General features: G+C 37.1%; 2 protein-coding genes across 4 annotated transcripts in view; one reads left to right on the forward strand and one right to left on the reverse strand.

The window, feature by feature from the left end:
- Positions 1 to 24,394, reverse strand: part of IBR3 (acyl-CoA dehydrogenase-like protein) — a 403,438-nt gene that overhangs the window by 244,397 nt on the left and 134,647 nt on the right. For all 3 annotated transcript variants that reach the window (XM_089813746.1, XM_089813745.1, XM_089813744.1), the window contains exons 8-10: positions 3,319 to 3,438; positions 3,040 to 3,138; positions 2,691 to 2,817 (exon numbers count right to left, since the gene is read on the reverse strand). In XM_089813746.1, coding sequence (XP_089669872.1) covers positions 2,691 to 2,817; positions 3,040 to 3,138; positions 3,319 to 3,438 — 346 coding nt within the window. The remainder of the gene's footprint in view (positions 1 to 2,690; positions 2,818 to 3,039; positions 3,139 to 3,318; positions 3,439 to 24,394) is intronic.
- Positions 14,431 to 16,595, forward strand: LOC149572629 (uncharacterized). Its single transcript, XM_089812292.1, has 5 exons — positions 14,431 to 14,563; positions 14,679 to 14,831; positions 14,973 to 15,373; positions 15,511 to 15,916; positions 16,051 to 16,595. The coding sequence occupies exons 1-5, from the start codon at positions 14,431 to 14,433 to the stop codon at positions 16,413 to 16,415; spliced, it is 1,458 nt and encodes a 485-aa protein (XP_089668418.1). The 3' UTR covers positions 16,416 to 16,595.

The raw sequence follows: 24,394 nt of genomic DNA on the forward strand, positions 1-24,394 counted from the left end.
GAGAAGGCATCAGACTAGAGCACATCTAGCGAGGAAGATACACCAAGCAATAAAAACACTATTAACATGGATGGGAATAGTGAAAAGCACTAGTTGTGATGAGATAAGTGAGTACGTCACTCAAATCACACACACAGAAGGAAATATGGCCACCCCTTATTGGGAGTGATGAGTTGGATATCGGTAGGAAGAATTACTGAGCTCCAGTCAGTATCTACCGCCACACCACATTACAGAGCAAGAAGAATCAACCATTTCTGAAGGAAGCCATCCGCAATCAGTTGATAAAGTGATCAGTCAATATCACCAGTGGAAAAGGAGGAATCCTAACTACAAAGCTATAGTGGATAACAAAAAACCAATTAATCCTAAACTCTCATCTGAATATATCGATGGTATTGGTGAAATAATCATAAGAACATTCAATGATTGAAGAACCAATCAATATCAAATCCTTAGAGGGACACAATCATTCAACTTAGAGGTATGATGCATGTTGTAGTAAGAGGCGAAGTAAACTTTGATAGAAGATTATTATTACGATGCTAATGAATCTTAGAGACTAGAGGACATTTGTAATCGGATGTTGAGATCCTAAATTGGATTCTAGAGAGGGGATTTATAGAGAATCCCATAGGGACAATATATATATTGTAGTGGTCAAACATATGCATATGTCAGAGATAAGAGACTTGGTTAGAGTTGGAATCTCTACCAAGTAGTGATTACCAGAGATCCCAAGAGGCCTAAGGAAGATGCTCTTTTCCATGATAATCACCTAATCGAGACATAGTTCTCACCAGAGAGTTAGGTAATTTGAGAAAGGGCTCCTCTGAAGGATTAGGAAGGGTAGCTTGGGTAGGATTTAACTTAATATTCGTGTAGAACTAATACTATAGCAATGTTTAGATATATAATCTTTTCAACTTTTTACTAACAAATAATTGCAGGTTACAGCATTCTACATAATCCGGAAGTGGGACATTTCAAATGCAAAGACAAAGGTGTTCTTCCTAATCAAGCTCAAACTAATAATGATGATGATGACAAGATCACATTGTTGTCAATAAGAATTATGCAAGGATTGTGTCATTAACAATTGAGAAAAACACAAGGAATGGGGATGGTATATCTCAATGACGACAATTTGAGTAAAATGAATCAAGCTTTGCAGCATGATCGAGACAAAGCAAAGGGATGTTTTGGATGTTGTACTAGATGGCTTGGTGAGATTCAATGGACTAAAATTCACATGCATTTGGATGGACTACTCTAGGAAGCTTTGAATTGTGGAGGATATGAGATAGGTGGATTAGAACTCTTTGCATGTAGGATAGTTGTTTCTTGTAACTAATGGCCACGAATAATTAAGGTTAGAGACAAGGATAAAATAATGGAGGGATTGCTTATTTAGGTGACAAGAGGATCATTGGATGAAGAGGTTTACAATGGAAGCTTGGAATTGATGAAAAGGGAGAACCACATCTAGAGGTAAAGATGAAATGACGAAAAGATTGTTTGGATAGGAGATGGGAAAATCATTAGGTGGAGTGGTTTAGGATGGATGCTTGGAAGCAAATACATGGAAGAACCTAGTCTATAGAGACAGATGAAAAGATGGGAGGATTTCTTAGATAGGTGAGAAAGGAGTAATGTGGTGATGGGTATTGATAGGAAGAACAAGTGTAGATAATATTACAATGAATGAGTTGTCATGACACAAATGGAGAAGATGTGAGGGATGAGGATTAAAGGATATGATCTCCAAGGGATATCTCACAAGACAGATTGTATTGAAGGGAGGATGGCTTGATGGTTCAAAGCAGTAGGAAGGCATCGGCATCCACATGAAGGTGCAAGTGTGACATGAAATGCAAAATTTAAAGAGATCATGCAAAGATGCTACAGATATGTGGCATATGGGAGAAGATTGTCAAGGCAAGCATTGGCAATACAGATGTGTGGGACCTGTGCAAGAGAAGATGAATAGGCAGAGACGATGACCAAGGAGTTGTGGCACCTATATAAAGGAGGATTTGGCAAGCAAGCATAAGGGCTAGGGAGTTGTGGCACCTATGTAGAGGAGCATTTGTGAGGTAGGTACAATCAAAAAGAAGCCTAGCACCTCTGTTGAGGAGGTTAATGCATCATGAGCATGCTTTTCACTATTGCATGATTTTCTCTTGAAATTAGTAAAACAAAAACCCCGTTAGTTTTGACTTAAAGAATTTGACCGATGTTATGGATAACCTTGTTTATCGTGAAATGTCTGGACATATTTTTGTTTTCTTCTCCTTCATCTGCATCAATTTCTTGAATTGTAATCTTATTCCAATAGAAGCTTCATGTTAAACTCTGATGTCTATTAAAATACTTAATCCATTTCATCAGCTTGTAAAGATTTTGTTAAATATCATGGTATTTCTTTCAAAGCATGCTATAAGCCAAACTTGTACACTGTTATTTCCTCAGAAAAATAATATTGAAGACTCTGTTAACATTACGTTATCATTATTAAATATGTTTCTGTACCCTTGAAAAGTTAAAACTTGAAAGACAAGACATCCCTCAATGTAGCAACACAATTGAATTGAAAATCGATTATAAAGAGATGGACAGACAGAATGCAATCAGAAGAGATTAGGTTTGGATCATCAATGATTATGGTAATTTGAAAATGCAGTACTTACTAATGACAGAAGACGGCAGCCTGTCTGGAAGAACTGAATCGCTGCTTATTAATTTCCAAGCTGTATCAGTAAAATATGTTGCCACACTTCCTGCAGATTTAGCACGTTCTCCTCCAGACGCATTTCCCTACACAATCAGAAGTATGAATATCTGACAGCGTACAAACTTGAAGAATGGAACCTATACAAAAGAGTTTATTCGTAAAGTGCACAGTTATGAATAGCATATGTCTCTTGCAGTGTTGTAATAGCATAGAGCTTAACACCACCATATTCTTGTTTATGTCAAAATGGAACAACACAAACATTTATATATTTGGTTTTCTCCAATAAAATTATATGAACTCACTTGCAACCATCTATGATAAACCCCTGCAAAGATAGCCGTTGAGCGAAATAGTGAGAATGCCAAATAAAATTTCCAGTCTTGACCAGGCCATTGAACTCCCTACAAGGCTTGTTGTTAGCATGATACGAAACACAAGTATGAACCCTCTCATATGAGAAAGAAAAGATATACCATAAGAGAGCAATCAAAAAGACAAGTTGAAGAGAATCTTTCTTATTGACATAAGAGAAAACATCGATATTTGTAGAATAAAGAAGAGTGTTAGCTACTAAGCCTTACAGCAGCACTACAATAATCTGCCAAATACTGTTCTTGAGAGGGAATTCCTTCAGAAATTATTCCATTGTCAAAGCCATAATATGAAGGTACTGAAGCCTTAGAGCTGTCAAGGAAAAAAGGCTGCAAAGGAAATAGAAAAGTCAGATGCACTCCTAATAATCTTTTCCAACATCTACATTTAAAATTCATGCATTATAAAACAAATTTAAAGCTCAGAAAACAATATTCACCACTGACTAAGTTATTTTAAATCAAGAAATACAATTGAATTATTAATACACAGCTATAAGTAGTAAAGATGTTGAATATCATCAAAAATACACTATGCAAGGACCATGCATTAATAAACAGAAAAGATGGAGATGATAAATTTATAAATGTCCAACAAGAGATCACAAAAGGGGTCGAAGAGACTGCCAAAAACAATAAAAAAGGGGCCACCCCATAGCAGGGACACCAAACGGTACGTGAAGAAATAAAGCAACAACAACCGAAACAAAAACAAAGAGTGGGGATGGGAAGGGTCCAAGAGAAACCCCCCCAAACATCCCTAGGGATTCTGAACAACCGTGAACAACCCCAAAATTGAAGAATAGGCCATAACACTAGCTGGAACCCTAGGCTGCCTTGGAGTGATCCTAGAAGAGGAAGGCCATTATTGATAGGATCCTGTCCTGGCCTTCACAACTCTGGAACAAGGAGCAGGCCCAAGCCAAAGCATGGTGTCACGTGATGAGTGACACCCTGTTAAGAACGAAGTAATAAGCTAATAGGGTCGAGGTGTCACAGGATGTCACTATTGGCGTATGTCAAGAAGGAAGTAATAAGCTAAAGATAAAGACACCTCTAGTCTGTACATATAAAGAAAGAGACAGTAGAACCTCCATCTGAACTTGTACTATAAAGGGCAGTGAAAGATGAAGAGCTCCTAAGATTCAACCTTCTTGTTGTTGCAAAGCTGGAAAATCCTGTGCACTTTGTCTATCAGATGATCGATCTCACATAGGAGCCGATGGAGCTCACTCTAAAGGAACCAAGGGGGATCCAAAGGGAATGTAACCAGTGGTGGAATCAGTAGGAAGGGTGGGCAACGAGTCAACCCTTCAGCTCCAAAAAGTGCCCTGTGTAAAATGCCATCTTAGGGTGAAGACCCTCATGTGTGTTGACCCAAATAGTATGAATGAACTTCATGTATATGTCATCACTAATGCACCTATTCAAGGGAGGGAGAAGATGATAGGGGCATCAAGAGAATACAAAAAGGGAGGGGAGGTGATCCATCTCAATCCCAATGGACCCAAGAGAGGAAGAAGTCTTAACAAACCAACCATGAGCCCAACAAGAGTATACAACCAGTGTTACAAGAGTCCTAGCAGGAATCTGCGAGTCCTAAGCCGAGTCAGAGCTCCTGAATTTTTTGGCCTCTACACTTTGACACTATCGAGTCCTGGAGGACTCGTAGAGTCCGTGGACTCTTCTGACTCGGAGAATCCCCTAGCCAGGACTCTGTCACAGCCAATAGAACGATGAAGTAAAAAATAAACATTTTTTACTTTTTGAAATGATTTTTTTGGCTTTTATGATAGCATTTCAATATCAAGTTCAAAAAATTTGTATGGTGATTCCCAATAAGGTAATCAATATGTAGTAGAAAATGCCTTGCCTATAGCAGATATAAAACATAACAATTTGTCTATAACGCAGATTACAATTAGGATTTCACTAAAAGAATTGCCAAAAAAGCAGTGTCATATCACAAACTGTAATCACAAAGTCTTGGAACTAGGTATTAAAAATTTAAAACAGCACTATAAAATTTGAAAGCACTGCAACAAATAAAATGCTTTCCTTTTAAAGAATTGGACATCACCAGAACAATACAAGAACAATTTTAAGGTTTATGAAAGATTGAAAAAACAATTGTCTATTAAACGGGTCATTTGACAAAGTTAAAAGATGATGACATTTGAGCAATTATACTTGATATCATTCTTGAGCAAATTACGATCTTTCTAATCTACTAAGAACAAAAAATTTAAGAAAACAATTATGAAATAACTTGTATGGTAGACTGTAGAAGAATATAATATGACAAAATTTGTAAACAATTGATAATAATATGCCACTTTGAGGGAGAAACCTCCTAGTCCACTTCAAGGAAGATACCACCAACAGTCTTCAAAATGAACACAATACTCAACATAATGATAATAAATAACCTTTGCCTTCTATAATTTCAGTTTAACTTATTTCCTTCACAAATTCGCATTGATACTTATGTGATCAATGCAAACATGAGTGCAAAGTAGCTTATAATTACCTCAATTATTGTGTCTTTGATGTTAATTGACTATATGATGCATGAAAAAGGTTTTAAATCCTTAAAAATATTTGAATTTCTTGGGTTTTTTCAATTTGTAGTCCTTGTCAAGTCTAGATGCTAAGTTCAAGTCTAAGCCCGAAACTAACTTGCCAAGTTTGAGGCGACTCCAAGTCTTGTAACTATGGATACATGAGAAGAAATGATAGACTCTAATGAATAGTAGGCAAGGTAAGGGTATCTGTGACACCCTTCACCCGAATCACCAAAGCCCTAAAGGTGATGAAGGAAGCAAACCAAATCAAAGATGGCCACAAGGTTGAAGGAATGAGCCCCAAACTCTACATATATAATGTTGTGCAAGATGGACTACATGCACCGAACGATGCATTTAAGGAGGAGAATTTGAACCCACTAGATGGAAGCCCAATAAAAATCCAGCAAGAAAGGACCTCAAACTACAGAACCATAGAGAAAAGTAGGTCTAATAAGGGTAGCCATAATTGTCATCTTCGACAAAATGTCATGGCAATGGTGCTGAAAACTCTTACCCTCAAGCAGGACCAAGAAACCATACCCCCTTATTTATCTGCAGCTAAAGAGGTCTCATAGTAAAACATGGGCAAGAGAAGCTGACCTCCAGGCATGTGTGTGAGGAAGAGATCTCCACCTCCAGACTCCTAAAAAAGAAATAGAAGTGGGAAGTCTTAAGTGCATTGAAGACCATCACCTAGTGTTCCACAAATTAACTATCAAATATTGCAACTCAAGAAACGATGCAAGACCATCCACTTGAATCTGTGAACCCTTCAAAGAGGAGGCCATCATCTGCAAACAAAAGAAAAGAGATTAGAACCTAGCGAAAAAGGCAATAGTCCCCTCAAGAGTATGATCCTAAAGATACCAAAGAAAGTAAGTGACAATGGCCAGCCTTGCTTAACCCTAATAGTCCAAGAACCCAAAAGGAGTCTTCAAATAACCCAAAGCCATCTCGTCAAGTCTCTTGATAGCTACCAAAAGAGTCTCAAAATACCAATGTCCCCAAGCCTCTCAAAGGATCGTCCTCGAGACAAAGTCAAGGCTTTGCAAAAAATAACAAACCAACAATAAACCTTCAAGAGTTGATGCTGTACCTCCTCTGAAATGCCCCAAAGAGTCAAGATGCAATCAATAATCTAATAGTCCAGTTTGAAATAGGCTTTCCACCTGGTACGGATGCGACACTAATACAACTCTCTAATAAGAGGAATACGAAGGATTGCGGCGTACAGTTGGAGGTCTCTCCAACCATGATGATCATGTAATTATTGGGATCCAATGCAGGAACTGCCTTATGGAACAGATGAATAATGTGATGAAACCATACAGGGAAACTCATTCGAGCAACGAAATTAAAGAGATCAGCTAAGTAGGACCCTAGAAAAGGACTTGTGGGAACGGTGGAGGGATGCCTGAAGGGTACGTCTATGCTCAAAAATTAAAAGGCATTTCTTATAACGGAAAAGATGGCAATAGAAGGCGTTCAAGGAGGTATACAAAGGGTGGTGAAGCAAGATAGCTAAGGATAGGGTCCAATGAAAGGCCTTACAGTCTTCATCATACTATTTGTTCATAGGGCATGTGTTCCTAGGCTTGGGCGGGGGGAATTGCAAGTAAAGAATTGACACAAGCAAGACAAAGCAACTTCCCAGACGGTTGTAGATGAATAGGAAAACATGGTAGTATTGCACCCCAAAGTGGAGAAGAGGGGGTTTGTGGCAATAAGTTGTACAAAATAGGGGACAAATATGTTAGTATCGCCCCCATCAAAGCGAACTAAGATGCGAGGAGGGAGGGCCATGGGGTGGGTAAGGAGGGGCTCCAAAGGATGGAGAGACAAATCAACAAGAGGAGGGTGTAATGAAAAAGTGGCTAATGGAAGGAACGAGGGAGCCTTTAGAGAGAGTTTGATCTACCACTCTAGCATCACCTCCATGAGGCTTAAACATGAAGTGAGATCCTAGAAAACTAGGACAATAATCCAAACATTTGTTGAGCTATAGAAGACATTGGTCATATTTGGCCAGAAGGGCACCTATATCCTCAGACAACTTGTGAATAGCCATCGAAGTTGAATCCAAATACTCAATGCACAAAGAATTTGTTGCCTAATTATAAAGTAGGGTTTATCTATTGAGTCCTAGCGTTGAAATCCCTAAGGAGGAGAACATCCCCAACCGTACAGAACTAACTGATGGTTTAATATAGGTCAGAGAAGGGGTCCCCTTCAGGAACACTATGGATAACATGGGAGGAGGAAGCTTGAGCAAAGTAGACTAACCTAAAATAGATGTCTCTAACACAAGGGGTAATGCGACATAGCTAGACCCAAATTAATCTAGCAAAGTCATCTGACAAGGTAACTAAAACCAAACCAAAGCGTCAGTCACTAACAAGGAAAGGGGCCCCACCAAACCCAGGAATCCCATCGAAATTCCTAGTCACATTCTTGAAAGCTGACATCTAGTGAAAACCAACGTTTGTGGGAAGAGGGCTAACAGAGCTCTCATGTTTCTCAATGAGGAAGAGCATATTTGAATCCAAAGCATCTTGAACAAGATTAACCATTGCAATTGCAGCAACTAATGTCACATCCCAAAATTTTGACCTAATTAAAATAAGTTATAGTTGTTGAGATGATAAGTTAAAACTATCATTTTCCTGATCATGTGAAAAGGGAACTTATAGTTAATCGTTTATTTCATCTCGAAAAGGTTGTTATAAATTATAATGGACTCGGTTGACAGTTATTATGTTTACTTGTTTATTGAAAATGGTAGTTAGCTATTGCTTTATTATATTTATTGCGATATATTCTAATATTGATTTAAATGGAAGAACTTGTTATTATTGTGGAAATGTTGCACAGGTGGTTACAGGAGCAGACGAAGGGGAGAAAGCATTGCTAAACAGGATTTGAGGAATGAGGCACTATTCTAGTCCATTTGTTCAATCACTAGGTACGACCTCTAACTATGTTGATAAGGATTTAGTGGCTTCACAATAGAGTACACCACTAGACAATCATGAGCTACTTGGACAAACATATAAAAATTATATATAACTATCATTATCAAAAAATTCATGTTCAAAACCATTACCTATGTTGTTTTGTGATGTCATCTCCATTTTTCCTTTTATCGTCACCTATATATATATATATATATATATATGATACCACATCATATTAAAAGAATATCTTAGTTTGTACTTATTAATATATGCATATATATATATATATATATATACACGTGCATATATCCAGAGGATATGATGTTAAAATAAACCATATTACTCCGAACTACACATGTATATAGATATAAATATTTTAATCAATAAGACCTTAGATAAAATAATAACATGATGGGATCATTTAAAAATAATATATATGCATGCATGTGTGTGTGTGTGTGTGTAATATTTTTCAAAAAGAACTCTCTAATAATTCAAACTTATATCTCTCCATGAGAGGCGACCATGTACACTAGGCGTCACCTTTTTAAATTTAGTGATTTTGTAACCGATGGTCTTGAAAACTGTCATCTTGATCAAGCAGATGATCAAGGCCGTGGCTCGATTGAGCCAAGGCAAGGATATAACATAGCACGTTTGACTTCAGACAACCATTCTTTCCTCCACCTCTAAACGAAATACTTCACTAGTTTTCCTAATCATTTCTCATTCATTCTCAGAAAGAGTCAACTCTAAGCCGTGCGGTTGAAGCATCAACCAATCTATCAAGAGATTTCCTATTAATGCATGTGGCTTCAGTCTGACATTACTGTGATAAGCACATACGTATGTATATATGCACAACTGCATGATGCACATGTTGTTATGCATATATACATATGTACATGTTGTACCTTTCACAATCTCCAACAGATAAGATATATATATATATATATATGTTTCGAGATCATTAAGGTATGGTCGAGATTATTTTTGGATCCTTTGATGTTTAGATCATGATCGATCTATCCTTTATATTGGGTGGCAGATGTAATGATTGGTTATACATTTAATCACTGTGTTTATGACAGTAACTAATCATGAGTATTAGTTAAATGAACGGGTGTAAGAATGAATGTCCATTCATCCCCACACCCCTTCCGTTGGTATTTATCCAATCTGCCTGATGTAATCTTGGCATCAAAATCCATTAATGCAAGCGCTACAAAAGGATTGAAGATAAATCTGAGTTTGATATAATTCATTTTTATTATTACTGCACTAACATTTGTAGATTCTGGAAGCGATTTAAAACATTGGAGTTATTGTTTGTACATGCAACAAAAATTCTGCAATCAATCAAATTTGATGATTAACTTTACATGGTATTAGAGCTTGGCTAAGGAAAGATCACACTAAGTTTATAAGGATCAGATTTTACTTCAAATAACAGTCCTCCCTCTCTCTACAAAGATGACAAACACAATGAGATTCAAACATCACCTTGGAAGTGTTGACAACTTCAAATACTGGAAACTTCAATTAATGATGTTGTTAAAAGAAAACAAATTGGAATCATTTGCAAGAGAGGACAAAGAGGAACCTAAAGATGATCCTAAGAAATCAGAATGGATTGAGAAAAATGAAAAGGCTATGAAGATAATTGTACATGTTGTTCAAAACCACATAGTACCTATTGTCACAAAACATACCACATTATATCGTATGTTTAAAGCTCTTGAGAATGCATTTATAATCAATAATACAGGCAGAAAACTTGCTCTTAAAAGGTAGATGAATAGTGTAAGCATGAATAAAGGAGAAACTATAAATGCTTTCTTTATGAGAATCACAAATTTAAGAGATCAATTATCAGCACTTGGTTATGAGATTGAAAATCAAGAATTATCCTTAATAGCATTAGGAGGACTTCAAAACTCTTGAGAATCCTTTGTAAAGGGTATAAGTGCTAGGTCTAAAATCCCTAAACTGGATAGTTTAAGATCAGATTGTCTTCAAGAAGAATTGAGATTAATGATTAAGGGAAAACACAAAACCCTAGATGAAGATGTTCAAGTTTTTAATATAAATGCTCATAAGAAGGGAAAAAAGAAAAACAACAAAAGGAAAAGAAATTTTCATGGAAAAGGACAATCCAAACAGAAGAAAGATTTGTCCAAAATCCAATGCTTCAGAAGTGATGTATATGGACATTATGCAATAAATTGTCCCGATAGATCTAAACCTCAAGCATCTTTTGCAGAATTTGAGAAGTCAAATGAAGGCAATGAATGTGAGAAATATGCCTTCTATTCAGCATTATCCAGCCAGATATCAACCAAAAGGAATACGTGGATAGTTGACAGCGGGTCTTTTAGACACATCACTGGATATTAGGATAACCTAGAAAGCATGCAAATAGAAACAGATGAAGAAGTTACAATTGAAGATGATTTTGCAATCTCCGCAAAAGAAATTGGGACCTGCACCATAAAATTGAAATATGGAAATTCTATTCAACTTTCCGGAGTTCTTTATGTACCAAATATTAAGAGGAATTTAATATCTCTATGCACACTTGAAGATGATGGTTTTAGAACTCCATTCATGGGAGGGAAAGTACTAGCGTGGCCCTAAAATTCAACCATTAAAAGGGCTCCAACAATAGGAGTAAGGGAAGGACTTTTATTTGAGCTATGTGCTAAGACAAACCTTGCACTTGTGCATGAGACCTCAGATTCAAATGAAATGTGGCATAAAAGGCTAGGTCATATCAACTTCCATGCCCTAACATCAATGGAGAAGGTAGTAACTGGAATGCCCAAGTTAAAACATATTCACAATGAACCATGTAAAGGTTGTGCCTTAAGGAAAAACACTAAAAAGCCATTTCCTCATAGTTTGAGCAAAACTAAAGAAGTGTTGGAGCTAATACATTATGATCTAAGTGGGCCCACATCTATACTTCCTATAAGAGGATTCTTGTATTATTTGATATTTGTTGATGATTTTTCAAGGAAGACATGGATATACTTCCTTAAATGCAAAAAATCTAAGGAGGTTCTCTCTAAGTTTAAAGAATTCAAAACTATCACTGAGAACTCCTCCGGTAAGAACATTAAAATTCTGAGAACAGATAATGGGAAGGAGTATACTTTTGAAATATTTAAAGAGTTATGCAAACTCACTGGGATTAAGAGGGAGTTCACAGTCCCTTACAATCCACAACAAAATGGGGTTGCTGAAAGAAAGAACAGAACTATTGTAGAAGCTGCTCGGGCTATGATTTTTGATCAAAATTTGAGTATGTCCTTCCGGGCTGAAGCATCCAACACAACAGTCTATATTTACAATAGATGTCCTCATTAACATTTGGACAATAAGACTCCTGAAGAAGCATTTTCTGGGAAGAAACCTGACATCAGTCACCTAAGCATATTTGGATGTTCAATGTATGTTCATGTACCTAAGGAAAAGAGGACTAAGTTAGAACCTTCTGGAAGAAAGGATATTCTCATTGGTTTAAAAGGATACAAAGTCTACATACCTAGACAAAAACAAATAGAACTAAGCAGAGATGTCACCTTTGAGGAAGACATTGCTTTCAGAAGAGCCAAAACCTCCGATGAACTAGATACATTTGATGTATCTTCAGAAGAGACTCCTACTCCTAAGATTCAGAAGGAGTTTCCTGAAGAGACTTCAAATGAACATCCTTCCAAAGACTCAAGAAGAGAGTCTTAAAAGGCCACTTTGGGCAAGAAAAATAATGCAAGAAGGAGATAGATTTGCAGCCCCTTCAGGAAACTTTCAAGAAAGCAAGAGAGCTAGAAAATTGACATATAATTCTTTCGTGTGTGAAAGCTTAAATCCTGAACCTTCTAATACTTCTGAAGCACTTAAAATCAAGCTTGGAAAGATGCCATAGTGAAAGAATACCAATCTATACTAAAATATGATGTTTGAATAAGTTTCGAGACCTAAGGAAAATTATGTTGTGTCTTCAAAATGGCTCTTCAAAGTTAAGTATGCTACAGATGGCAGCATTCAAAATCATAAAGCTCGTTTTGTGCCAAGAGGTTTTCCTCAAAAGGAAGGAATTGACTTTGAAGAAGGCTTTGCACCAGTTGCCACATACACTTGTGTTAGAGCTGTAATAGCCATTACAGCAACCAAAGGTTGGACAATCGATCAAATGGATGTAAAAACTACTTTTCTTAATGGAAAAATAGAGGAAGAAGTATACCTAGATGCATAGTTCCAAAAATCGCCATGAAATCGCCGAAATCGCGAGAAGATTCATGGCTCCCGATTTTTTTGGAATCGGAAATCGCAGGTAGCGATTTTTTCATGTGAATCGCCTGAATCGCCAAAATCGGCAATTCATGGCAAAAATCGCCAAAATCGCCATCGTGAATCTCCAGAAATCGGCCGCGGCAGCAAGGATAGAAAGTTCAATTTTTTTAAAAAAACACATGTTTTATTTGCTTTCTAAGTTGACTTTCCTCTTTGTTATAACCCTAAAGAGCCTTCTATTTGCTTAGTATGAGTAGAAGAGAGGAAGAGTGAGAGAGAAGAAGAGAAAAGAGAATCCATACGTTTCCAACCGGCAAGAAGGAAGAGCACCAAAGAGATCAGAAGTCCACTTGGGAAGGCCATAAATTGCATTGGGAGCATTAAGGAGTCAATATCAACACTCCTCAACTCATTTGCAAGAGGTAAGTGTTGGTCTTTTTTTTGCATGTTAGTGTAGTATGCATTTTTTGTTAAATTTTTTTAGCGTTCATTTGCAAATCTTGAATTTTTTTATTTTTAGTTTTACTAAATTGCAAACTAGGGTTTGTTGTTTTGTAGTTTTTGTTTATTAGTTGCAAACTTTGATTTTTTACATGAATTTTTTTATTGCAGCAGCCCTTTGCTTTCATTTTCCAATTTCCACAATGGGTAAAAAAGATGAATGCTGGAAATATAATGAAGAGTTTCCTGGGAGAACCAAATATCAAACAAAATGTATATTTTGCAAAGAAAAAATAAATTCGAGAGGTATCTATAGATTGAAATACCACATTGCTGGCATACTTGGCCATGATGTCACAGTTTGCACTCAACAAACCGCTGAGGCAAAACGCTCTTGTTTAGTGGCATTAGAAAAAATTGAACAAGACAAGTTGACTAAGAAAATGCAACTTGAAGGGTTAAGAGGTATTGGCTCCCATGCTCCCACATCCGCAACCGCATCTACATCTGCAAGTGCATCTGCATCAGCTTCCGCATCCGTAGGTTGTGTTGGAGAGGGTTCTTCTAGGCCTCCTTTTCATCCTAGTGCTAGTGCTCATGTGAGTGTTAGTGGTAGTCGGTCTCATACTGAGACAGAGTCCAACACCAACCTATTGCGGCTAGAGTGCGGAAAAGCAGAATGGATAGTTACTTTGTGCCCCGCACTACTCCTGGCTCCCAACCCACGCTTGAGGGCATGGGTTTGAACAAGGAGATTCATGATGCTGCCAGAAAAGAGATTTGCAAATTCTGGTACTTTTGCAACATTCCATTTATTGCAGCCAGGTAATTGATTCTTTTTTCTTTGTTATCTTCAAAGTTAAAGTTAAAAGTAAAAGTAAAACTTTAATTATATCTACTTGTTTTATGATTTTAGTTTTTGACATCTAAATTTCTAATCAATATCATTATCTATTTCTGACAGGACTCCTTATTGGCAGAACATGATAGATCCAGTTACCATTTGTGATCCGGGGTTTAAAGCCCCAACTGAGGCTGAGTTGAGTGGATACCTCTTGGAGGAAATGGTTGAGGATATGAGGCATGAGTTTGAGGACAACCGAAAGGAGTGGATCGAAAAGGGTTGCACCATCGTGACTGATGGTTGGACAGATAGGAGGGGAAGAACACTCCTCAATTTTCTTGTATCCTGTGGAGGTGATTGATCATTCTACTTTCCTACATACATAATTTTGAATCGTGATTGACTATTTCAAATTTTGATTTGTTGATTGCTAATAGTAATTATAATTCGTTGTTTTGTTACTTGTAGGATATACCATGTTCCTCAAATCCATTGATGCTTCTGCTCATGTAAAAAACGCCACATACTTATGTGAGGTTATTGAGGAAGTTATAGCAGAGGTGGGGGAACAACATGTGGTGCAAGTGGTGACGGATAATGCAGCAAGTTATGTTGCTGCAGGTAAACTTTTAACTTTTTAAGTTTTGAAAATAAATTTATTTGAATTTTGAACTTTTTCTAATTCTAACTTAGAATTTCTAAGTTTCCTAAGTTCTAACATGTTTGAAATTTGAATTTCTAATTATCTTAAAATTGTTGTAGGCAAACTTTTGATGGAAAGGCACCCCACCATATTTTGGTCCCCTTGTGCAGCACACTGCCTTGACCTCATGTTGGAGGAAATTGGCAAACTTGAGTGGGTCAAGTCATGTGTGGAAAGGGCAAAAAACATATGTAAGTTTATTTATAATCATTCATTTGTCCTTAGCACAATGAGGAAGTACACAGGAGACAAAGAGTTAGCTCGTCCAGGGATCACGAGGTTTGCCTCGAATTTCATCACCTTGCAGTCCTTGTTGACATCAAGGGATGATTTGAGGAGCATGTTTGTTGGGCGGGAGTGGATTTCATCTTCCTATGCTACAACCACTGCAAGGATAGATGTGGTGGATTGCATATTTGATGATGATGGTTTTTGGAAACCTGCTAGAGAAATACTTAAGGTAATTTTATTGCAATTTAACATTTAATATTTTACAGTTTACTATGCTAATTGTTTAATGATTTAGTTTTACCTTATATTATTGAATTATTCTATGTTTAAGTTTTGACTCAAATTTTTGTTTTACTTTATATGTAGGCCACTGAGCCTCTTGTATCTCTCCTACGAACTGCTGATGGGGAGAAGCCCTCTATGGGCTACATATATGAGGGCATGGATAGGACCAAGGAGGCCATTAGAGCTCAGTATGCAGGAGTGCAGGAGAAGTATGCCCCTATTTGGGACATCATTGATAGGAGATGGCAGAATCAGCTCCACAGACCCATCCATGCAGCAGCTTACTTTTTGAATTCGGCATTTCGTTTCCGTCCTGACTTCAAGGCGGATGAGGAGGTTCTCACCGGATTATATACAGTGATCCAGAGGTTGAGTACTGATGAGGATAGCAGTGCTACAATTATTGAGCTTGATAAGTTCAATAATAAAGAAGGGCCACTTTTCTCTAGCAGGGTAGCCATAGATGCTCGGGAAACAATACAGCCAGGTAAAAATTAAATAATATATTCAATGTTCATGAATCTAGATTCTAAACTTAAAGTTGATTATGAAATTTTAGAGTTAACTTGTAATTTGTAATTTGTAAATGAGACTAATTATTTTTATTTTCCCTTATTTCAGATAGATGGTGGCAAATGTTTGGGGCCACAACCCCAAAACTTCAAAAAATTGCCATTCGTATTCTGAGTCAGCCAAGCAGCGGTTCTGGATGTGAGCGCAGTTGGTCCATGTTCGAGCACATCCACTCGAAGAGGAAAAACAGGTTGACAGTGCAGAGGTTGAATGATCTTGTCTTCGTTCATTACAACCTCCGTCTTAGGATCAGACAGATTTTGGGCACTGACTCCTCTCCGATCATTCTGGAGGAGATTGATCCAGAATCAGAGTGGCTCACAGAGGTTGTAGATCCAGTCTTCACCGAGGAAGACCGTGCATGGATTGACCAGGTGGATATAGAGGCTGAGGCAGCTAGAGCACATTCTTGAGGCATTGGTAGACGCACACGTGCACGCACAGACACAGGCCCTAGCGACATTCGTGAGCCCATCTTATATGCGGGAGATATGGCTCGACAGTCCTCTAGGACCTACATTAGATGCCTTGCTACTAGGCAGACTGGATACTCAGAGGCTGAGGCTGAGGCTGTAGCCGAGCTTGAGGATGATGTTGAGAATGATGATGACTATGAGCCTGAGGCATGAGCTGGAGCCTTGTTATTATATTTTGTTTATAGATATTGATACTGAATCATTGATAGACATATGTTTCAAAGTTTCAAACTTTCATGGATCTTCATCTTAGATTCTTACATAAATTTATGATTTGATGTCTTATGGATCATCTTACATACATTCTATGATTTAAATCATTATGATCATTTGATTTCTATTTACTTCAGCTAGCCTACAATTTACATTTTAGATAACATAGTTACGTATGTGATGGATTTTATGTTTCATGTTTATGTATGTTAAGTTTTAACTTCTATTTGATGATGTTATAGTGTGCTTAAGTTATATTCAATAAAGGGTGCATGAAATAAGTTTTAAATTGTTAAAATCTTTAAATTTAAAGGGTTTTTTCAAATTTGCCGATTCATCGCCAATTCATTGCCGATTCATTGCCGATTCACGATTCGATTCGGCCTTGCCGATTCCGATTCACGTTTCTTTGCCTAGATGAGCCAGAACGATTTGTAACTCATGATGCTGCTTTTCATGTTTGTAAATTGAAGTGGGCTCTATATGGACTTAAACAGGCTCCCCAGGCCTGATATGAAAGGATTGACAAATACCTTTTAAGTCTTGGATTCACTAAGAATGTGGCTGATCCAAATCTCTACTTCAAGGTAACTCAGGGCCCGTTTGGTTGCTGGAATACAATCAGAATAGGAATAGAAAATTAGAATTCGTTTTTAATTCTTTGTTTGTTGCGCCAAATCAGAATTGGGAATAGGAATACGTATTCCCATTTTACCCCAAAATGAGCATTTGTCCATTCTCCAAAATACTCGTAATTGGAATTGCTATTCCCATTCCCATTTTCAGGCAAGCGCAAAAATAATATTTCTCAGCAAAATCATGGGCGACAAGGGTTTCGAACTGCTAAACTTTGGCCCACAATCAGAAATTATTTGATTTCTACAGAACTACACATTTCCTTTCAGGTGTCCCAACAGCTCCATTCCAGATCATTGTTCTCTGAGTTCTGGTTGTGTGATATTAACAGTATCTACCAATGAAAAACCTAAGCATTGCCATAGTTGCAAATTCATTACCATAGGAGTATAATTTATTTGTAGGGATATAAATCGTGCCTGCCGCGTCGAGTGCTATATGTTCTCTGTAGCTACTGTGCCATGGATGAATATGGGCAGGAAATGATGTCTGACCAAAGATTGAATGTGTCATGGTTTTTTTTCTTGTTAATCATTGCTTTTAAATTTTCGTTGTTGGATTGCAGTTCAAGGAGGCTGAGATGATCAAGGCGGCCAAGTCGATCAATGTGTCCTCATAAATTTTAATTGCTCTGTGAAACAAAGAAAACTCTATCGTTTTTGTAGATTATTTCCTGCAATTTGTGGTTCAAAACCTTCTTCAATTCCAATTTGTAATTTGTCTGACCAAACAGAGAATTCAAATTCTTATTCCAGAATAACAATTCTAGAATAGCAATTCTCAATTATCTATTCCCATGCCCGCAACCAAACGGGCCCTAAAGGTGATATGCTAATTCTAGTTCTTTACGTTGATGATCTTCTGATTACTAGGGGAGAACATCTCATTAGTCAGTGTAAGAAAGATTTGGCGTCTAAATTCGAAATGAAGGATTTAGGAATTCTTCATTACTTTCTTGGTTTGGAAGTACATCAGAAGTCTGGTAATATCTTTCTACATCAAAAGAAGTATACTATTGATATTTTGAAAAAATTTGGAATGTGGGACTGTCGACCTATGTCTACACCTATGGAAACCAACCTTCACAAGCTAAAGGAAGCAAGTGTTGAATCCAGACTAGTTGATCCCACCTTATACAAACAGATAATTGGGTCCTTGTTGTATCTTGTAAACACTTGACCTGATATCTGCTATGCAATGAATGCATTAAGTCAGTTCATGAGTGAACCTCGTGAGATTCATCTTGTTGCTTTGAAGCATATACTGAGGTATCTTCAAGGTACTATTGGGTATGAACTTAAATATGAGAATACCATCTTGGAGTTACATGGATATACTGATTCTGATTGCGCTGGAAGTGTAAAAGACCAGAAAAGCACATCAGGATGTTGCTTCGGTTTAGGATTAGCCATGATTTCTTGGATCCGCAGAAAGTAAGCTTCTATTGCTCAAAGTTCTACTAAGGCGGAGTATATTGCAGCATCTATGGGATCTAGAGAAGCAATGTGGTTTCGGAACTTGCTTTCTAACTTGTTTGGTGAACCTATGAAACCTACCACTATTCACTGAGATAACCAAAGTTGCATTAAGTTATTTGTGAATCCGATATTTCATGATAGATCTAGGCATATAGAAATTCCTTACCACTACATAAGAGACTTGGTGGAAAGAAGAGCTATTCAATTAAAATATATTAATACAAGTGATCAAACAACTGACATTCTCACCAAGGGTCTCCCTAAAGTGAAAGTTGATCATTTCAAAAAGAAACTTGGCTTAATTAAAATGTAAGTTTATGAGATAGAGTCTCAACTTTGTAAATTTGTATTATTCAAATAAAGATGTTTAAAGTGTAAACTCTTTTGTCATATGTGTCACTCTATGACTCATGGGCCTACCCTATGTTCATTATTTAAGGAGATAACCTTTTATAATGAAATATTGATTATGATAATATAAGGTGACAACTTTATTATGATTAGATTACTATCATGATGAATATCATGTGACTTGATATTCTAGGAAAAATCAGGATAGTTAAAAGAGCATGTTGATGGATATCATGTGACTTGATATCTGTTGAAGATCAATATGTTCAAATTCATGGTCGATATTATTGACTTAATATCTATGAATGTACCATGATCTTTTATGGTGGATATCATGTGATTTAATATCTGTATACACACCATAACTAGAAATAATATCATGAGACTTGATTTTCTTATATATATCTTGAGGATATTACTTTTCATATAAAGAAGAACTTATATATATCCACTTTGTCTTCCCTAGCTAAGAGGGATTGTTAATGCATGTAGCTTCGGTCTAACATTACTGTGCTAAGCACATATGTATGTATATACGCACAACAGCATGATGCACATGTTGTTATGGATATATGCATATGTACATGTTGTACCTTTCACAATCTCTAACCGATAAGATATATATATGTTCCGAGATCATTAAGGCATGATCGAGATTATTTTTAGATCCTTTGATGTTTAGATCATGATCGATCTATCTTTTATATTGGGCCGCAAATGTAATGATTGGTTATACATTTAATCACTATGTTTATGACAATAACTAATCATGAGTATTAGTTAAATGAAAGGGTGTGAGAAGGAATGTCCATGTCTCCAATTGGAGACATGGCCATTCATCCCCACACCCCTTCCATTGGTATTTATCCAATCCGCCCGATGTAATCTTGGCATCAAAATCTATTAATGCAAGCACTACAAAAGGATCAAAGATAATTTTGCATTTGATATACTTCATTTATGTTATTACTGCACTAACCTTTGTAGATTCTGGAAGCGATTTAAAACATTGGGGTTATTGTTTGTACCTGCAAAAAAAATTCTGCAATCAGCCAAATCTGGTAATAAACTTTACACAAGGTTATGTTCTGCGTCTATACACCCAGTTTTATGATCTATATCTATGCATCAAAATTTATGTTCAATGTCTATGCACCCGATTTATGTTCTATGTCTATGCTCTATGGTCTCTCTGCTTCGAAATCTTTGAAATTGTTAATTTTCAAGTAAAGGTCAATGTACACGATGTGTAAATTTCACAATGGTCTTTGTTCCTTCTCTATCTTATGTCCGCAATATTTACCTTTCAATTTGCCACAAGTTTCGTTCTAAAGTGTGATACTGAGATATAACTTTGGCATGTTGTCAGAATTGAACTACATCATTACACAAGATTGTTACTCACGGTGTACACGCCCATGGATAAGAATCCATAATTAATCAAGATGATCTATATCAGAATTACTTTCTCCAAGGACTCACCCTAGGTAGAGTAGCCAATGAAAGGGGGTGAAGAGGAAGGAATCCCTACAAGGGAAAGTAACAGAATTCAGAACTTCAATATACATAAACATATTAAGTTTTATAATGATTTCCAAAAGAACATCCATGTAAGCTCATGTTTGTCCAATATGTACCCTGTTGTCAAGTCGAGCGATGGTCATCGGGTATTAGAAACCCATCTAAATCCTTGGTCAAGGTCGTTTAGAGGCATGCTTGCCCATTTTGATCACAATGTCGATTGTGCCAATTAATCAGGCATGCCCGCCTATTACTGAGAGGACATTCCAAACACCAATATGCTGAGAGGGTTGGACTATAGTGCCTCAAGCCTAACCCCAGGGTAGGGAGGGCCTTTGTTGTTAAAAGATTGTGTGGGGATTTATAAAGTCTGTGGTTCGGAGGTTAAGCCTATGTCAATGCTTTTCCTCTTACTAGAATGCCAAGGCTTGAACAATGTCTTTAGATATGTTCAATTAGATTCAGTATGTTTTTCTAGATCCTATCTTGCAAGTTCATTTTTATATAATCCATAGAATATATTGAAATGATTTAGTTTCTATTGAATTGTTATAGAAATCAGTTAGTTATTTCAGTTTTGAAAGATTAATTCAGTTACTTTCACATGAAACAGATTGTAAGGTGTAAAAAATGTTTACTTTTGTCATATGGTTGTGTATTACTTTTCCTAACTGTTTTACATTGTTTAGGTTGTTCGGTACAAGTTATGGATTTCAGAATTAAGTATCTATTTTTTAGTCTAGTAATTTGATATGTTATATATGGCATTGGAGCATTAAGTTCAACACTGAACCTCGGGCACATCATCTAGTAAATTTGTAAACCTGAAAATTTTGTTAGATTTAAATGTAACAAGATGTATACATGAAAGACTCCTCACAAGAAGGCGCAGCACCCCATATTTCCCTATTTGATTAAGAACATGTGTAATAACCCCAATGGGTTATAACTTCTTCAAACACCAAAAATCTTTATACTTCAGTTGTTTGACATTTCGTCAAACACTTTGCAAGCAAGCTCTGATACCACTGTAATAACCCCAACAGGTTATAACTTCTTCAAACACCAAAAATCTTTATATTTTAGGTGTTTGACATTTCGTCAAACACTTTGCAAGCAAGCTCTGATACCACTGTAATGACCCTCCTCAAATCTGCCCTCAGAAAATGCTGATTGAAGGCTCAAAGAATTTTGTCAAACAATTCACATGCAAGGGACATATGACTGATATAGTATTTCAGCTTGCTTTAAATGACTTTTTTCCAATTCGCATCAATGAGAATCTAGTGATAGAAGATTACAATTAACTACACAATGACCTAACATGAGTGTGCTCCTAATTTTGACAATATTCAGTGCATATATTATGATCTAAGCATGAGAAAAGAACACCTACAGACAACTGGCATTTTTGCAAACAGTTGGTATGCAAACTATCTAGCTGATAAATAATGAGATTGAATTGCTTAAATGACACCAGCAACTATTATCTTTTTGATTGCAATCAAATTTCTAATACAATGCTCATGAAATATGGCCAAGACTTTGGCATTTACATGGATTACCAAAATGACAATGCTGGTATAATGCACACTTACAGCTGAAACTTATAATACCCTAAAAAAAACAATACTAACAAGGGAACCTGGTTGTAGATGGTTGTAATAATTTTCCTTCAATGCTGCCCCTTCTGCTTTACTTTTTCGAACTGCTTTTTCGGTTCCGCTTTTTCCGCTTGCTTTTTCGATTCCGCTTTTTCCGCCTGCTTTTTCAGTTCCGCTTTTTCCGCTTGTTTTTTCAATTCCGCTTTTTCCACCTTTTTCGGTTCCACTTTTTCGGACTGCTTTTTCGTTTCTGCTTTTTCGGTTTGCTACCTTGTTGAATCTCAAGACCATATCTTTCAATGGCGTCAAGATTTTCAGCTTGAAGGGATTTCGTCCTTCAAACTATTGAGACATAACCTCCAGAAAATTCTCCAATTTCTTTGATATTTCCAACCATCATTAAAAGAAGCTCTTCCATTTCTTTTATAGTGTTCTCACAAGAGCTCCATCCTTCGTTTTCTCAATGTGGGATAAAACATAACTCCCTTTATGTAACTTATGTCTCCAATGTGTTATAAAATAAAGGGGACTCTTTTAATTTAAATATTCCCCACAAACTATAGTCTATGCATTAATAAAGTTAAATATTTAAATTTAACTTTATAAAATAGCTTTATCAATGCAAAACAAATCTTATCAATGATAAACAAGTCTTCTTGCCGATTTTAAACAATTACCATCGACATACCGCTGCCACTGGATGTCCACCCATGCCCAAGATGACTTACTATAAATAGTAAGTATGCCCAAAGTTGCCTCAAAACCCCTCAGAAAGACCTGCAACTGAAACTATCTAGGCCAAATGGCCTCTAAGCCCCTTTAATGTCCTGGTTAGCCTACGAGAGCGTGGGAAAATAGGCTAACGACATCATGCTATGAAAGCTAAAAAAGGGGACATTACAGTCCGCCCTTCCCAAAATTGCTTGTCTCCAAGCAATGACTGAACAACAACCCAATCAATCCACCTGGATCCCAAATGTAGTCATGAACTATATTACTGTCAGTCAACATAGGCTCCTGCAACAACTTGCGAAAATTAACCACGAGGAATCCATAAATGAATCGTGAATCACGGTGCAACTGAACTCCAAATCGACTACTGCCATAGTCAGGAACCCACGAGGCACAAACTCTCAAAATATTAGACCCCAAGTAGAGTAGATCGCCCAAACTGTCAACATAATAAACACCATCCATACAACCCACCGTGTTATGTGGAATGCACACTCCAACTCTGCTACAATAGTGACCACTCCCACATGAAACTGCACCAAATACAGAGAATCCACACACTATACATCTGCTGCAATTAACACAACTCTGTAGATTACTGGCCACTATCTCATAACCATAACACCCATGCACTGTTGATGGTGAATAGTCATTACACGGTAGATAGCAAATATGAGAGCCCAGTCCAAACCTATCTGCCATCAACTCCTCAACACATGGATCAAAAGCAAACCGATGAACATATCCTTTAGTACAATGCCGGTAAAAAGAACCAATCTCAGTCAAAGGCTCATCCTGCAGACGTGATATGACCAACTGTGATTGATCATCAGCTAAGTCAAAGGATGATATAGCCAAGAGTGCAGAATCAACAACAACATCACTAGTCGCTGTGCCCTCCGAGTCAAACATATCACAATGCTCAGCTACAGCGCCCAACTCAGTTGAACTTGCCTCCAGTGGAAATGGACCAAATATGCCAATAGTAGTGTCGTGGAAAGATATATCCTCATCTCCACTACCTCTATCAACCTCGACCATGGACATCCGCGGATCACCAGAAACCACGGTCTGAGATTGTACAGAATCTGGTAAAGACTGAAGTCGCTCTAACTCCATGGTCACCTTAGCCAAATGAAACTGTGACTCCTCGAAAGCCAACTGTGTACTCTCAATAATCTCAGAAGTCACCTCGAGCTGCTGAGTAAGCTCACTCACCTCATCTTCCTTGGCCAATAATGCATTGTATGCTGTACTCCCCCACTCCATAAGATAATCTCTGTCGGCTACCAACTGCATATAATTTTGTCTCAGAATCCGGATAGCCTCCCATAAAGAGTGGATCTCTGTCAAGGAAAGATAATTGCCTCCCTGCTCATCA

The sequence above is a fragment of the Cupressus sempervirens genome, chromosome 2, assembly GCF_028749045.1.
Source record: "Cupressus sempervirens isolate cs-2001-9-10 chromosome 2, ASM2874904v1, whole genome shotgun sequence".
NCBI classification, from domain to species: Eukaryota; Viridiplantae; Streptophyta; class Pinopsida; order Cupressales; family Cupressaceae; genus Cupressus; species Cupressus sempervirens.

Excerpts from the sequence above, each read along its gene's own strand:
- LOC149572629 (XM_089812292.1), top strand. The coding sequence starts at position 14,431 with ATGGTTGAGGATATGAGGCATGAGTTTGAGGACAACCGAAAGGAGTGG. Across the intron at positions 14,564-14,678 it reads TTTTCTTGTATCCTGTGGAG|GATATACCATGTTCCTCAAA; the intron begins GTGATTGATCAT and ends TGTTACTTGTAG. Across the intron at positions 14,832-14,972 it reads AGCAAGTTATGTTGCTGCAG|GCAAACTTTTGATGGAAAGG; the intron begins GTAAACTTTTAA and ends AAATTGTTGTAG.